This window comes from Dunckerocampus dactyliophorus, chromosome 19, assembly GCF_027744805.1.
Source record: "Dunckerocampus dactyliophorus isolate RoL2022-P2 chromosome 19, RoL_Ddac_1.1, whole genome shotgun sequence".
Taxonomy (NCBI): Eukaryota; Metazoa; Chordata; class Actinopteri; order Syngnathiformes; family Syngnathidae; genus Dunckerocampus; species Dunckerocampus dactyliophorus.
This window is the reverse complement of record NC_072837.1, coordinates 17209332-17225541: the sequence shown is the minus strand read 5'-3', so window position 1 is coordinate 17225541 and position 16210 is coordinate 17209332. Positions and strand designations below refer to the sequence as shown.

The 16210-nt window shown below is 42.8% G+C and overlaps 1 protein-coding gene across 3 annotated transcripts in view; it reads left to right on the top strand.

The window, feature by feature from the left end:
- The first annotated feature begins 709 nt into the window (after positions 1-709).
- Positions 710-16210, top strand: part of phip (pleckstrin homology domain interacting protein) — a 38245-nt gene continuing 22744 nt past the window's right edge. For 2 of the 3 annotated variants that reach the window (XM_054760993.1, XM_054760994.1), the window contains exons 1-13: positions 710-1440; positions 1554-1612; positions 1700-1729; positions 1856-1915; positions 4894-5044; positions 5131-5229; positions 8605-8765; positions 13225-13446; positions 13541-13641; positions 13773-13843; positions 13936-14036; positions 14678-14718; positions 16008-16106. In XM_054760993.1, coding sequence (XP_054616968.1) covers positions 1401-1440; positions 1554-1612; positions 1700-1729; positions 1856-1915; positions 4894-5044; positions 5131-5229; positions 8605-8765; positions 13225-13446; positions 13541-13641; positions 13773-13843; positions 13936-14036; positions 14678-14718; positions 16008-16106 — 1235 coding nt within the window. In that variant the 5' untranslated portion in view covers positions 710-1400. Of the gene's footprint in view, positions 1441-1553; positions 1613-1699; positions 1730-1855; positions 1916-4893; positions 5045-5130; positions 5230-8604; positions 8766-11479; positions 11629-13224; positions 13447-13540; positions 13642-13772; positions 13844-13935; positions 14037-14677; positions 14719-16007; positions 16107-16210 lie in introns of those variants that run through there. The other variant, XM_054760995.1, reaches the window with a different exon arrangement.

Genomic DNA, 16210 nt, shown 5'->3' with positions numbered 1-16210 from the left:
TTCTCTATGTTGTGCTGTAAAATAGTACAACCAAGTGTTTAACAAAAACATAAAGAAAAATGTAGCTTTTCACTCCGCCTCTTCAAAAGTACTCAAACTTTCTTCTGGGTGTCCCGCTCGTGTCTGTAAAGATGGACAGCCCTCTGGTCTGAGATGCCTGGGAGTCTGTTTTGTTCCGTCAACTTGCACAAGTTCTCTCATGCAGTTGTTTTTGATCTTGCAGCGTTTACGTGATTGCAGCACTTTCCCGTTGCATCTGTTTTATGGTGTTTGTTTTTGGATCATGTTTGTGTTTGTCCCGTTGGCCACCGCACAACGGTATCAACAACGTAACCATATGAACGACACAAAAACCTCACAACGACAAACAGAAGAGAACTGAAAAATATCACTCATCACGCTGGTACCTATACTAATTCAAACAGTATCGATACGATCGATATTTGGATCGATCTGCCCACCTCAATGTACAGGAGTCGGAGACTCTGGTCAACATCTTCAATATGTGTATCGCATGGGACTTTTTATTAAGTGAAAATGCTTTTTAGGGCACCTGAGAAGCCGTGTGCTGTCATGATACTTGTGCTAAATGTCACAATGTGTGGTTTCCATGGAATTCCACTAACTCACATGGCTTCCTTCATTAGGCTGCATTGCCCCTCCACCACAAACAACCCTTCCCCCATTTTGCAGCCAGGCGGCGTTCGGAAGAGACATGTTCATGGACATCTTCCACGCCGAGGAGTCTCTCGGAGAGTGTGTTAGCCGAGGAATACCACCGTTTACAAGCAAAAAACATAGACATGTTGGATTTTTAAGGCGCAAGCGCTAGCTAAGCGGCTATATAAAACACTCGCGCGCGCGGACTGTGTGACGTGTAAGAATCTAAAATGTGTCCACATAAACTGTACAATACGACGAATGTCATTATTAACGCGCCAAATGCCGTCGAGCATTTAGACAGCGACCGCTTTCGCAAAGTATCTTTACGTCGAATCGGCTGCCATTATTGCCTTCTCCTACGCTGGTGAAGCACACTGCTGATATCCTTCCGCATTTCCCCCCTTTTGGGGTGGGGGGTGGTGGTGGACAAAAACACCACCATTTGAGTTATAATCCACAATTAAAAATTCCATTAGAACATATACAAACGTGTCGTGTATGTGTACTTTGTGTTTAGTGTTTTTTTGTGAGGTTTGGAGGGCTAACCCGTGTCATGGGGACTAGACTCGGCGCCGAGCGGAGGAGCACGTTAAGCAGAGCCGGGCCTGTTTTCTATGGTGTTGAATGGAGGCAGTCTCTTCCTGGTGGATAAACAGTGACAGCTACAGGGCAGCCACCGACACCCAGCGGCCCGGCTCCGGCGCTGCTGCCCGCCTCGCCGAACCACGCCAACAAACATGGCTTCAGACAGTCCCCACATCGCGCAGTTGACTTCTGGTGAGTAGTGGAGCTCGGGAGAAATGCGCCAAGGTTGTCGTTAATGTCCCCCCTTCTCCCTCGCGACGAATCGGTAACCCTGTGCCTCTTCTCTCCGCCTGCGACCACACCAGAGCTCTACTTCCTAATCGCCCGCTTTCTGGAGGCAGGGCCGTGCCAAAAAGCAGCCCAGGTTGGTGCTGATCCATTTTACCATCTTTTGCAAAACATCTGAGGCGGCCATGAGGCATAATGTTGTCTTTTTTTAACCCGTTTCCAGACGCTGATAAGAGAGGTGGAAGATCAGGAGGTAAGCAGGTTGTGTGGAGAGATGCTGCATTGTCGCCTTTTCAACTCTCCTTTACATCTTTTGACATTTTAAAAGAACGCTTAGAGCTTTTATGCTTCTAACGCAATATTGCTGTTTTTCTGGTAGCTGCTGCCCAAAAGGCTGGACTGGACCGGGCAGGACCACCCAGGAACATATGACAATTTGGTAAGGCTGCTTCCCTGGATAGGTGAAACTTTCACACAGCAACTTAGAAATTGAATTTCCCGCATTTTTCAGTCAGATGCGAGGAGGAAAAAGAATATTTTATTAATTTGACAAACTAGCTGGGGGTGGACGTGCACTGGGAGTGGGGGGGTCAACACTGTGTCCCCTGGCCTGTCCTCCGAGTGCAGGTTGTGTCCCACGCGTGTCCTGAAAGGAAAAGTGAAGTGAAAAGTGCGTGGAAATGTTGATACGTCACTGGCGTTGTGGCTGTGAGACAGCATGGATCCGGGGGAGGGACTCCCTGCAACACTCCAGCCTGGAGAGGAGGCGCTGCTGCCCCGCTGCCAACACAACAACACGTCTGCTACTGGAAAACAGGAGCTCCCAGGCTGCAGCATAATATTGTCGGAGGCATATTTTTATTTTTATTTTCTTTTCGACCTGAAAGTGGAAGTACATACCACACGAGGATGAGAGGTAAAGTGCATGAAAATAATATATACTGTATACACACACACACACACACATACTCATGTGTTGATTAAAGCACACGAAGGCGAGCTTTACGACGCATCGAGTCGTGGAGAGAATTAACTACTCTTGCATGATGTACACATTTAGCGGCTCAGGGACGTGTGCCATCCACATTTTTTTAAATCATGAAATCCAATTGAATCCATTATTAGCAACAAATAATGGCATCCGAATGTGTCACGTGCAAGGCGTGCCACGCACATTGTGCACGGTGCACTCACAGCAACATATGCACATTGTATTTAAAGAGTTAGTAGAGGATGAAAAGTGGAATGTTTATGGAATTATTGAGTATATTTTTTTGCCTCTCAGCATGTGCTCTTTCTTGAGGTGTGCCCCTCCCACTCCCTGCCACTCAAGCCTACCTCCGTTTGAATACTGTTTTCTCTATCTTAAAAAAAAAATACTGCAAATATTTAGTTTTTTAATTGTGAATCGTTTGCACACGTGAAAGCATGCTGTTATTGTTGTTTATATAGTATATTTTTTGTCTTTGCTGCTGCACAAGGTGGTTGCACGTACTAGGAGGAGGCATGGAGATGGTGCCTTAATTAACACTATTAATTGGGGCTAATTAATTATGGCAAATTAATTAGTTGCATGCTTTTTAAGCACTTATCGAGCACGTAGTGAAAAGAGGAACATATGCAGTGTAGTTTATTTACATATATTTTGGACTAAATGATGAAACCACAGCAATATATTTCCAATAAGATAATTTCATGTTGTAGAATTATCTATTGTTTTTGCATATTTGCTGGGCGTGTGTGTGTGTGTTTGTTGTGGTATTGGCATTGCTGTGTGTTATGAATGTGTGCCATTATGTATAAAGGCTGTGTGCACCTGAGTAAGTGGCGCTGGGCTCTGATGTGAGCTAAGAAACGCTGATCATGTCTTGTGTACCAGCAATGATGTTGGATGTAATTATAGGGATTCAGTAATTGTGTGTGTGAGGCTGCACTGATAAGAGAATGGAGACTGTGTGTGTGTGTGTGTGTGTGTGTGTTCAGGTGTGTTTAAATTAGCATCGCCCACTGCTGCATGTCTAATGTAAACGTGCACACAATATTGCATGTTGCTTACTTTCATTTCAGAAGTAGGTCATGTGAGGCTCAATAGTGTACAATGTAATCTCATTTAAAAGCACTTGGCCTGCGTTTAAAAATGGGGCCTTTTGCTTGCAAACACACACGGTAAAGTCATCTGTTGTGACCATCACAATATATTTTAGCAACTCAAAGTAGTAGATTGTAATCCTTTAGGCCTGCTGTGCCTATGCTACTATAGCAGTAACTTGCAAGTATATACTTGCAAAATTAAAACGTGACAGGATATCTCCTTCAGAAAAAACATGTTTTGTGGGCACTCGGCCTTGGACAATAATAAATAAATGACACAATAAATGAATAAATGTGCATTGGTTACAGTACCTTGGCGCCTTTGTTACATAGAACAACGACATGCACGGAGTGAACCCTTTTGTCAGTCATACAGTCTTTCTTTCTCGGTGGGTGGAGGCGGGGCCGCCAGCATACACACAGAGTGTAAAGTAGTAGAAATGATGTTAGTAGATTGCAATATATTGTCATATTTTTTCATTGTACTTTTCTTAAAAGTAACGTTAAAGTCTGGTTCTCATAGACCCAATCTCGTGTCTCGTCTCGTCGCACTCCTCGTATTTACAGTAAGTGTATGCACATTATATGAATTTAGGCTGTTTACACAGTTTTATATAATCAAATGTAATTCATCCACATTTGATTATTTAAAGACAATTTCTTTTCAATGTGCAACACAAGGGAGACCACTTGCTGGCTAAATCATTATGCTGTCATTAAAAAATGGGGCTATTCATTACCAATACCCAAATCATCTTTTTAACCCCTCATGGTCATCTCTTTGGAAAATCTCTGGTTTTCCAGGTTTCAACGTGTCTCTGAAATTGTTGAAAATCCTTGGATTTGAATTTTGCCTCCTTTCATTTCTTCTCCCGGACTATAACAAAGCAAACTGTTTTCATGATATTATTGTATATTATTGTCTCTTTTGAAGGTAAAACCAACAGGAATAACTTTGAATATGTTAAAAAAAAAAAAAAAAGCAAAAGGTTCTGGAAACACTTATAATAATATAATTTGGAGGCTTCTGAAAAGTGTTTGAATTTGTCCTTTTGAAGTTGTCAATATGAACTCTGGTGGGTGTTTGTGTTGTTGAATTCATGATTGCGTTATGTTGCAAAGATAATATGCTCCATTTGTGTGTAGCTCCTGTTTGGAGATTGTTTTTTTTTTTTTTTTTTTTTTTTTTGCTTTGGAGGGAACGTATTCATTTACACTTTATTGATGGTCCCTAACATAATGTGATTACATTAGTGAATGTGTATGTTTTTTAAACGGCTCGTCCACAAGTTGTTTGTGTGTGTGTATACTGTACTGTATGTACAGGTGAAGCTGTACCGGCACATCAGTCCCGACCACCTGCTGCAGGTGTGCTCCAGAGTGTGTCCTCTCCTAGAGCGGGATGTCCCGGCCAGTGTTCCGGGACTCACCAGCCTGCTTGGGGCAGGACGGCAGAATCTCCTCCGCACCAACAAGAGTGAGAGGATGCAGACATTGCAAGTTTACAAATTCTTGATGCAAATGCTTCGTTTTTTTCAAACTCTTTGTTGTTGTGTGGCTCAGGTTGCAAGCATGTGGTGTGGAAGGGTTCAGCACTGGCGGCACTTCACTGTGGGCGACCACCAGAGCCTCCCATCATCTACGGGAGCCCACCTAACATCGGTAAAGCACAGCTTTGATTTTGCCAATTCAAATCCAGTAGCGTCTGTTGATCTTCCCGTTTTTTTTTTGTGTGTGACGGGATTAGGCATGGGCTGGTTTGCGGTTCCAAGGTATACCACGGTATGAAAAAGTCATGGTTTCAATACCACTAAAACTGTGCCACATTGCGTTTCTACGATATGAGAGAAAGTGGAGGTCCAGCGCAGCTGATACGTGGAAATACTTTCTTACGTCCTGTCTTATTCCTTGTAGTCAAGGCTGGTCTGGGTTGAAACCACAGGCGTGTGCTGTGTTGCAATATGTTGGGCATAGCTAGCACAGGCGTTAGCAATGAGCGGCACCGGTACGGCTGCGCTCTTGTCGCTGTTGTGGGTGGACATATTACCCACGTGGAGGGTCACCAAATGTGGAGATGTGATTGAGGAGGAGAGAGGAATGGAGGATAAGTGACATAAAGTAGGGATGCTCCGATCAATCCACCACCCGATCGGAAAAGACGATCACCTGTGGCTTGCACTATTGCAGCTATTGCACTATGCACTTGACGGGCTATGGTGAGTTTTGGAGGCTCACGGTGTGCTCATCAGTCAAAGTGCAGCTAACACAGCCATGTGCATGCTCACCTGTATGTGTGTGACAATCAGAAGTCCTGCTAGAGCTCCACCGATGTATGATCTCATCCAAAGTCTCCTTAAAGAAGGCGTGTGATCCTCTGGAAGTTTCACCAGTGATATACAGTATGTTCTCTTCAGAAAGTACGCCAAAGATGTTTTTGTCTAAATGAAAATGATTTTATGGTTCCTTTTTTCATATCATATGGTCAGTAGCACTTATAAATAAATTAAAATAATTAATCCATGTGATCGGTATCTGTATCGGCATTTCAGTTTAGATGATGGCTATCAGAATTGGCAGCATAAAACCCTGATTGGAACATCCCTAGTATAAAGCGGTTATTCTCCACTGAACAACAAGCAACAACCGCTTAACAACGTCTCAGTTGCCATCAACAATCACATGACCCGCAAATGCAAGTTTGTGGAAAAGTGTTGCCTGCCACTATGAAATAATAATGTAACATTATGACTTTAAGAAAAAATGCTGTGACCTTCTTGAGGCACTTCATTGCATTTATTTGCATTTTGCTCAGCTCTTTTTTTCTTTAACACTAAGAGTTTTTATTGTGACGAGTTGCAGGATTTGCCACAGTAGACTGCACTGACAACGTATTTATTATTTATTTACAGAGAATTCAGTTATTTTTCAAAAAAATGACTGTTTTGAGTAAAGATATTTGGAAAAAAAAGCACATATAGAGCTGTAATACCATGAAACTGTCAAACTGTGATATTGTTGTCCAAGCTTATCATAGCATCAGAATCTCATACCAGCCCATGCCTTGACTGTTTGTTAGATGATACATAACATTCTATCTCTCTGCATTATATCCTTTTTGGATGTAATTACCTCCGCCAAGCACAGCGCAAAGCTGCAAGCGCAGCGTGGGGTTTATGTTTTTGCCGGCGTTAGTCTGTTTGTGTTCAAAATAAATTAAAGTTTTGAACGGATTTGGATAAAATTTTCAGGAGTTGTCGGAAATGGGACATGGAAGAAATGATTACATTTCAAAAATTCAAAATTTTCCCCAAATTCACGCTTTTTTTGTAAAACTGCTAATACCTACGACTACTTCCACATTTCTCAACCGATTCACCTCATTCCAACATCAACGCATTCAACTAAGTCTGGACATTCATGCTATTAGCCACAGCACAAACATCCCCCCATTTTTTCTTTCGGAATGCAAAATGCCTTTGATCTAAAATATTCTAGCAACTTCCGCATTTCTCAACCGATTCAGACCGTTCCAAAGTCAAACTTCTCAACTTATTCAGGACATTTAGCCTTCCCGGTACATTGTGCTATCATGCTAGGTGTTAGCATGTTAGCAGTGCTAGCTAGTTAAGATACTAGCATTTTTAGCTATTTTCATGGGTAGACACATATATAAATACTCAACACTATCATGCTAGGTGTTAGCATGCTAATGTTAGCATTGCTAGCATGTTAACATGATCATAGTAGCATTTTTTTTAGCCTTTTTCATATGTAGACACTTGCTAAGTGTTGGCATGCTAGCACGGCTAGCCATAATGCCATAATGTAGGACTAATATTTATGGTGTAAATCACAACAACTACGGCGCTTGATGGCTTTTGTAGTTACCATTGTTCACTCGGGACAAAGATATTAGTTCAGCAAGGCAAACACTGCCCCTAGTGTTTCAGCAGAGAATTGCTATAAAAGCATAAAGAAGGCCTCGCAGGGATGGGAGTGACCGTGCAGAAACCTAATCTAGGTTTAACCATGGATTTTTAAAGGATTGGATTCATTTTACATGCCTCCAGTTTGAGTTAGTTTGATTAGATTAAATTCAAGGACAATAAATCAATACATATTGTTTTGTTTTTGTCTGTGTGAAAGGAGCTTATGTTAAGTTGCTACTTAAAACATTACGGTGGCACCTCGCTTTTTGTTATTAATTCTTTACAAAAGTTTTGGCAAAAACCATAATGTACAATATTTTTCCTGAATGAAATAATGTAAATCCAATTAATTCAGACACCCAAAAGTATTAACCCAAAGAATGCATCTTACAGAGAATAATTTGAGTTTCCCATGCAGAAAACAATGTAAAATTAATATAAATGAGGAATGGATGCAGACTTCCCTGCACATCCTGGCCAGCTTGAATTCAAGAAGGTTTCTCACCTTCTTTTTCAAATGCAACTTTCTTTGGCCCCAAGGTGTGTTATTTATCATTCATACTCAATAAAAGGATAGTATGGACAGTGAGTCAGCAACGCGTAGGGTGCTTTGTTTGGGCACTCCATTCCGCGGAACGACGGAACAGAATGACGCGGAACAGCACAGGCCAGTTTATTACGAGCAATTTTGGACAAAAACCAAGAGAGTCAATAAAACTGACGCCAAATTTTGGTGAAACATTTTGACGAAACTTGGAGCACGCCAAAGCTGAGGTTGCTTTACGATGTTTGACCCTGTAACAGACAAACCTGCTCCCATGATTTAACAAGCTACTTTATCATTTATTCCATTTATTACCACTGCTATTTGCACTCCATAACACTGTAAATACCATAATTTGATGTAAATACATACAGTATAGTGTTCTCCTTTAAATTTTTTTGACCGGAGCCAAAGTCCATCCATGGCCAATAAACTGATTCTGATTGTGATTCCTTCTTATGGGCTCATTTTCCTGACAAGTCGAAGGTCCGCTGCCATCTGCCTTTTTGTGATGTAAACCTTAAGGTGTGCCGTGTAATGACATTGTCATTCCTTGCTGTCCAGTGGAGACGAGTCACGGCCGTCGACTGAACGGCTCGTACCGCCTGCAGCAGTTGGTGCCCACCGCCGTCTACCAGCACATGAAAATGCACAAGAGGATCCTGGGGCACCTGTCCTCCGTCTACTGCGTCACTTTCGACAGGACGGGACGCCGCATATTCACTGTAAGCTGAGCACCTTCGTTATTGTTGATGAGTTCATGCGTGATGGGGCTGTTGTCCTAGGAGGGGAAGGAAGGAAGTGTTACAAAAAAAAAGGAATAATCAATGCCTGCTGATTGTTCTGCATTTTCAGCTTTCGTTTCTAAATTGTCTAAAAATGGCTGTCTGCTCAAGCGGGAGGTGGTGGTGGTGGTGGTGGTGGTGGTGGTGGTGGTGGTGGTGGTGGTTGGGGGGACTCCTCTGTTATCTCGCTTTCACACTTCCTGTGCTCGCTCTTACCATCTTTCTTGTCCTCAGTCTTCTCCCGTGCTCCACCCCCCGCTATTGCTCATGTTTCCTCACAGAATTAAGATTCATCTGCCGTCACCCTAACTTTCCCCTCGTTCTCTTTGCCCTCCTTTCATCATGAGACCATATTTTTTTTGTGGCTTTGTGGCAGTGATAGACATGTTGATTGTTGTTGTGTGTCATGTCTTTTGAGGTGGCTCAGGGTTCACCATGACTGGGAGGGCAAATTATGGCAGCTGCATGGACTTCTGGAAGCAGTGCTTGAAGTTGGTGTCTTCTGTCAAAAATATTGGTTACCAATTTGTTGCGCTTCCAAGAGTAGCAAAGCGTGCCAAAGTAACAGAGCTGTACCACTTTTTGACACCCTTCTGTCGGCCTGTCACGATAATTGATAAATCGATTCATCTGCTTAAATATAACAAGCATCATGTCTAAAATGTATGAGATTAATCACCTGTCACTCAACTCTCGGGATGCAACAACACGTGTATCTGTATCAAACCGTTCAGTACACATGCATACCGAACCGTGACCCCAGTATCGAACAATACGCAGTTTCATATTTATTTGATCAACCTCTGACGGCGCTCTGTGCCGAAAGCTCGGTGTATCTGCGATCGACTACTCTGGCTTAGGTTGCATTGTCAAGCACAGAGAGGCTGAGCTCCGCCTCCCACATTCATACCGTGCTGAAAATGATGAAAAATGCTGGCAATTTCAATGAAATTCAAATTAAAAAGGCAGGGTAATTAATTTTGTGTATCGTTGCACCCTGACCTAACTCAAATCCGGACTACTTTTGTTTATCTGAGACCTGGCTTTGTAAAAATGCACCTTTTGCAGCATTGAACATTCCAGGCTGTAATATTTTCAGGAGAGGTAGAGTAGGTGCTAAGGGTGGTGGTGTCATGATTTATATCAAAAATAATATCCAATGCCAGGAAGTTCAGTGGATGAGTCGTCATGATTTGGAATGCTTAGGTCAGTGTGGGAATATTTCGGTTTTAAACAGAACGAATACGGTGAGCGCATTAACACCGACGACCGGCACGGACAGTTTTCTCAACTGGGGAAAAAAAAAAAATACTGATGGAGGAGCTCGGGCAGCGGAGGTTTCGTCCAGACAGTCAGCGCTTATGGGCGCCACAAAGGAGATGCGACATCGCCACTACTCCATTCATTTTCAATGGAACCTGCGTGATAGGGCGATTATCGTGAGTAACTGTCCAGCCAAGCCACACACGAAATTTGTGCGTGTGAAAGTTTGTGCTTGTGCATGTCATCGTGCACACGCTGGCTTGCGATGTTCATTTTATTTTCCTTCAGCCATTCAGAGGTGGACCTGCTGGTGTGTTTTGGATCATTGTCCTGCTGCAGAACCCAAGTTGGTTTCAGCTTGAGGTCACCAACAGATGGTTGGACATTCTCCTTCAGGATTTTTTGATAGACAGCAGAATGCATGCTTCCATTTATCACAGCAAGTCTTCCAGTTCCTGAAGCAGCAAAACAGCCCCAGACCATCACACTACCACCACCATATTTTACTGTTACTGCTATGATCTTTTTATGAAATGCGGCGTTACTTTTACACCAGATGTAATGGGACACACACCTTGACAGACCTTGTGTCATCAGACCAGAGAGTATTTTCCCTAAGGTCTTGGGGATCATTAAGATGTTTTCTGGCAAAATTTAGTCGAGCCTTAAAGGAAAAGTGCACTTTTTGGGAATTTTGCCCATCATCCACAATCCTTATGTGATGCATGAACACATCTCTTTCCCTTTTATTTGTATTCTAAAGAGAGAAAACGAGTTAGCACGTCATGGGACACATTATTTTGACTATAAAGCCCTCTAAAAAAACCTCTAACAGCGTTTTATGGTTTTAAATACATGCTGTGACCATGCATTAAAGCCTGTTTTATACTTTCCGCACCCGCAATGACGTCACTTTCGCACCCACGCCCCCTCGAGCGGCCCTTTTCATGCGGAAAATTCCCACTCCGTGCACCTCCAAATTTTTCTCACTACGCGGACGGAGACACGGGGGAAAAAATGGCAGCTGAGCCTGAGATCCTCGCAGCTGAAGTACAAAATACCGGCAGTCATATAAGGCAGCCTACCCTGACGCGCAGTAGTGCAAGCATAAAGAAACACTGAAACAAGCTGTGTAAAGTCAAGTTGTTTGTTTTTTATTTTCTTTATCCGTGTTCAGCATGCCTTTTGTAAGCACATTCTCCTGCCACGGTACAAGTCCCTGTGGTAGGAAGAATGATGAGCTGTGATTGCAGCACTCCTATTCAAAGGACGAGTGGACCACCTTCTCTTCCTTTTGTCGCAGCAGCAAATAAATACTTCTTCAAGAAGTAGACGCGCAAGTATCGCTATGTTGGACATCAAGTAAACAATGGCAAACTTCTTCCGCTCTATCTTAGCACTGTGGTAGACGTGTGTTTTCGATACACTGCCCCCTGCAGTTTGGGAGCAGATGCCGCACAGACTATAAAGTCACACACTTTCTTTTGAGCGGATTTCCGTGCGGCTCGTTCCAGCGGAAAGTATAACCCAGCCTTAACAGGTACATTCATGATAACATGTAACACAGTATGTTGATCATTTTAAACATTACCGGAGCTTCTTTCCTAGGCGCATTGATTTCACATACAGTAGCTGATAGGAACTAACGCTACTTCCGTCAACAACAGCGGCAGTTGACGTGTGTGTGATTGCTCTTACTGATCATGGCAGACTTTGTGAGAGCCGCCGACAACTACCACATTTGGGGAAACCTCCCCAGGCAGAGAATAATGTTGCTGGCTTCAAGGCAGATCCAAGTTTAGTGAAAGACTAAGGCATTCCGCTTCCGGTCGTGGGCCGGCTTCTTTCCTGGTGGCGGGGGCGGCTCTGGGCTCGCTGGTGTGTGGCCCCTTGTGGGGTGTGTTCTCTCGCCGGTCTCGGAGGCTGGTTGTCCTGCTGGCGCACTGTTTCTGGTCGGGGTTGCCTCTCTGCGGCCCCGCTCGCTGGTCTCCCGGTGGTAGGAAGCATTCCCTCACCTTTCAAACCTTCTCAGTGACAATTACATGTACGCACATGTGCGTACATACATTATATGCGCGTATACAGTATATACATGCAGCCATGCACACGTACACACCTACAGAGATACCTGTACACGCATACATATACACACTCACAGTACATGCGTACTTCCCCACATAGCCCACTGATTTATTCATGGCGTTATCATGTTATTTTTGTAACAGATGATGATGTCTGCAAGAAGATTACTAAAAGTTATTGTCACTCTTATTACTGTGGTGGTTATTTTCATTACTACTGTTATCATTAATAGGTGTAGCTGTCTCAATACAGTATCACTGTGGCTGTTGATATTATTTTGTTATTTCTATTATGGACTTTTGCTGATGTAGTCCTGTTGTTTTGTTATTGTTGCAATTGTTGTTGTGTCTCTCTGTATTGTCCCCGCGCTCCCCCTTCTGTCTTCTTTTCTCATCTTCTCTATCGTCTCCTGCTCCCAAATTTGCAGAACAATAAACATCATAACAAATCTGTTTAGCATGTAAGGGCATCTACATCAACAATACTATTTGCCGAATGGCTGGACAGGACAAAAAATAAACACATAAATAACAATACGACTTTATAAATCCACTTTATATATCATATATCAATGTTATGATCTGCCACAATAATGGAATTAATTTAAATGAAAATACCTCAAGGTGAGGGCTTTTCTAAGCATTTTTAGGTGACGTTAAAAAACGAGATTTAGATCAGGTAATTAGAGATCATAATGAATGAATCTGTCTATTGTTTTAACCTCTTGAATGCGCTAACCAGAACACCACATCTGTAACAGACTGATAGTCGGCACCTTTCAGTTTTGTGGTTCCTTTTAGTCATGTGGTTCAAAAGTAGCAAAGGGTACCAAAAAAAGATTGGTGCTGTAGCACTTTTGAGCACCCGTACATTTTTGTACTTCCATTGCCAAAAGCTGTGAATGGGTACCAAAATGACAGTTCTACACCCTAACGAATTTTGGTACGCTCGAGTGTTTTAATAATCAACTAGTACATACGTTCGTTACATATGAACACAGCTTACAAAAAATGTATATATTTGATGTACTGAAGTCTTTCGGCTTCCTTTTTAGGGCTCCGATGACTGCCTGGTGAAGATCTGGGGGACGGATGATGGGCGTCTGCTGGCGACGCTTCGGGGCCATGCCGCCGAGATCTCCGACATGGCGGTGAGCTACGAGAACACGATGATCGCTGCCGGCTCCTGTGACAAGACCATCAGGGTGTGGTGCTTGCAAACATGTGCGCCTTTGGCTGTTCTGGAGGGCCATGCGGCGTCCATCACCTCGCTGCAGGTGAGGCGTGCCTGCCTGACTACATTGAAATCCAAACCACTGATGATTTATTATAGATAAGTACATGTACCTCTTAAACTACGTGTGTTTGCAGTTTTCTCCTCTGTGTAGCGGCTCCAAGCGCTACCTGTCCTCCACGGGCGCTGATGGTACCATCTGTTTCTGGCAGTGGGATGCACGCACACTCAAGTTTGGGTGAGACACAGCTGCACATAACGAGTGCACACTTTTTATTGGCACCTAGTTTATTTGTCCTGTGCTTTCACAATGCTATGTGACATTGTAGCAGATGATAGGGTTGGTTGTCTTTCCCTTCACATATGCAGCCAGAGGCCTAGTAAGTTCACAGAGCGTTCAAGACCTGGCGTCCAGATGATGTGCTCATCCTTTAGTGCAGGTGATGCTGACTCAAGCCCATATGACCTAAAATTCTAAAATAGAAGGAACTATGCTTATCCTGCATGCCTGTGTGTGTCCTGTCATGTGCAGGTGGGATGTTCCTTGCCACAGGAAGCACGGATCACATTATCAGGGTGTACTACTTTGGTTCAGGGCAACCTGAGAAGATCTCAGAGCTAGAGTCCCATACTGTGAGTCACCATCAAATGTGCAATTTGAAGCCCCACTAGTCTTCACTCGGTGGTGTAACCATTCAGTCTAAGTAGAGATTTGCTCGTTGATGCAGTACTTCCTCCACGCTGCAGGGGGCAACAGTGAGGCGTATGCGTCACAATAAAGCAGCAGTAGAAGAAGACCCACTTGCATTTAAACAAATATGGCTGTAACGACAAAAGCGGACACTGAACATTGGTTAAACTTTTAATAGCGACTGGACGACAAAATATTCATTTACCCAAATTGCAGTGGGGAAGTCGATGTTTTTATTTTGGCCCTTGGATAAATGTAAATGAGGGCCCCCCGTCCCATAGCGACCTTCAGCAAGTTATTTCTAATGCCTTGAATTCCATTGAATTAAAAAAATGTATATACAAATGTTGAGGTCATGCTAATGATCACATTCCAGTTACTTATAAAAATATTTTAATAAAATGTTTTTATATTTTACTGTATATACTTATATATACTAAAATTGTATTTTTATTTTTCTAAATAAAAAATTTACAAAAAATAATTTCCATAAAACAATGAAGTTATTTTTATATCATATTTTGTCAAAGCCGTCTGACTCCTGTTGACTATTTCGGTGTTCTCCTGTGTTTCTGTGAACTAGGACAAAGTTGACAGCATCCAGTTTTCACACTGCAGCGACCGGTAAGTTTGTGTGGCCTGCAGTTTGTTATTATGGCGCCGCTGGGTGTTGTAAGCACTAACTGGCTTGATACTGTCAGCAGAAGTGCCACCTTCACTCAGGAGCTGCTACATGAACATGTGCACATTCTTACACACACACACACACACACACACACACACACACACACACACACACACAAATATGTCGAAAGTTTATAACTCTTGCTGTTGTAAATATGGGATTTAATTTTAATAAGGATACAAAACTGTCATGTGGTATTGTATGTACTCTCACGTCACGTCACTCTCTATCGTCACGATATGACGATATAATAAAATTCAGCTGAGTCTTGTATAAAAAGCTACAAACCTTAACCCATATAATTAAATACGCTTATCTCAAATTGTAAAGCACATTTATTGATTATTGGTAACAAACTGTGCAATACAACAAGTGCATTTAGTGCCTACCAAACTACTTGTAGATCAGTAAGTATTCAGAATTCGAGTGTACAGTTTAGGAGCAATTGCAAAACAGGAATACAGCTGAATATTGAAAATTGAGTATAAAGGCATCATGTCTTTGGCTAAATGATATGACACTGTATCAGTCAGTTTATGCCATCATTTAATTTTCTTGTCGTAAGGAAGGCCATGAACAAAAGCGTTTTGCATTTTTGACTGGGTAAGCGCTCGCTAGATGACTCTGTCTCACACTTCATAACAACTCTGTGTTTGCACTTGAGATGGTAGATGGTACTTGCCGTGTTTGTACCTTTGCCGTCACCGCTGCTTTGCAAACTTGGTATATTATGGTCTCTTGCGTGCTCCATCGAAACCGAACCACTTCCATATTACAGCGGTACCTCCCTGTCCTCGCTTCTCCTCCGCCTTGCCTTCAGCCATGCTCAAATACAGTGCACCGCGGCACGAAGTCGCAGGAAATACACGTCATCAACTATCATTTATAAGTCATTTTCTTATCATTGGAAAAATTTATGCCGGGATATAAAAATTATCGCCCAATCCTAACTGTAATGATTGTAATGTAACGTGTCAGTGGACCCCAGGAAGAGTGGTCTTTGCTACAATAAGGACTAATTGGGATCCACAATAAAAAAAACCAAACAAAACATGGGATACACATGCACCTCCATCATGCACTCAGGCTAAGTTTGGAATTGTGCATTTGGTGGAGGGTTGAAGTATTTTAGGTTTGTTTAGCTGTTGTGGAAATAAAACCATGAATAGTTGTTGTGTTAGCACTGTGGCTGCTGTGTGAATGTGTGTCTTTCTGGGTTTTATTTTAGCTTTGTGAGTGGCAGCAGGGATGGCACAGCGCGGATCTGGCAGCTGCAGCCGCAGGGCTGGAGGAGCATTCTGCTGGACATGCAGACCAAATTGCCAGGGTACGTCAGTCAACATCTACATTTTCTGCTATGCAGGAAGTGCAGATGTGTGTGTGTGTGTGTGTGTGTGTTGAAGATGTGCATAAATCATTAAGATGGAGAAA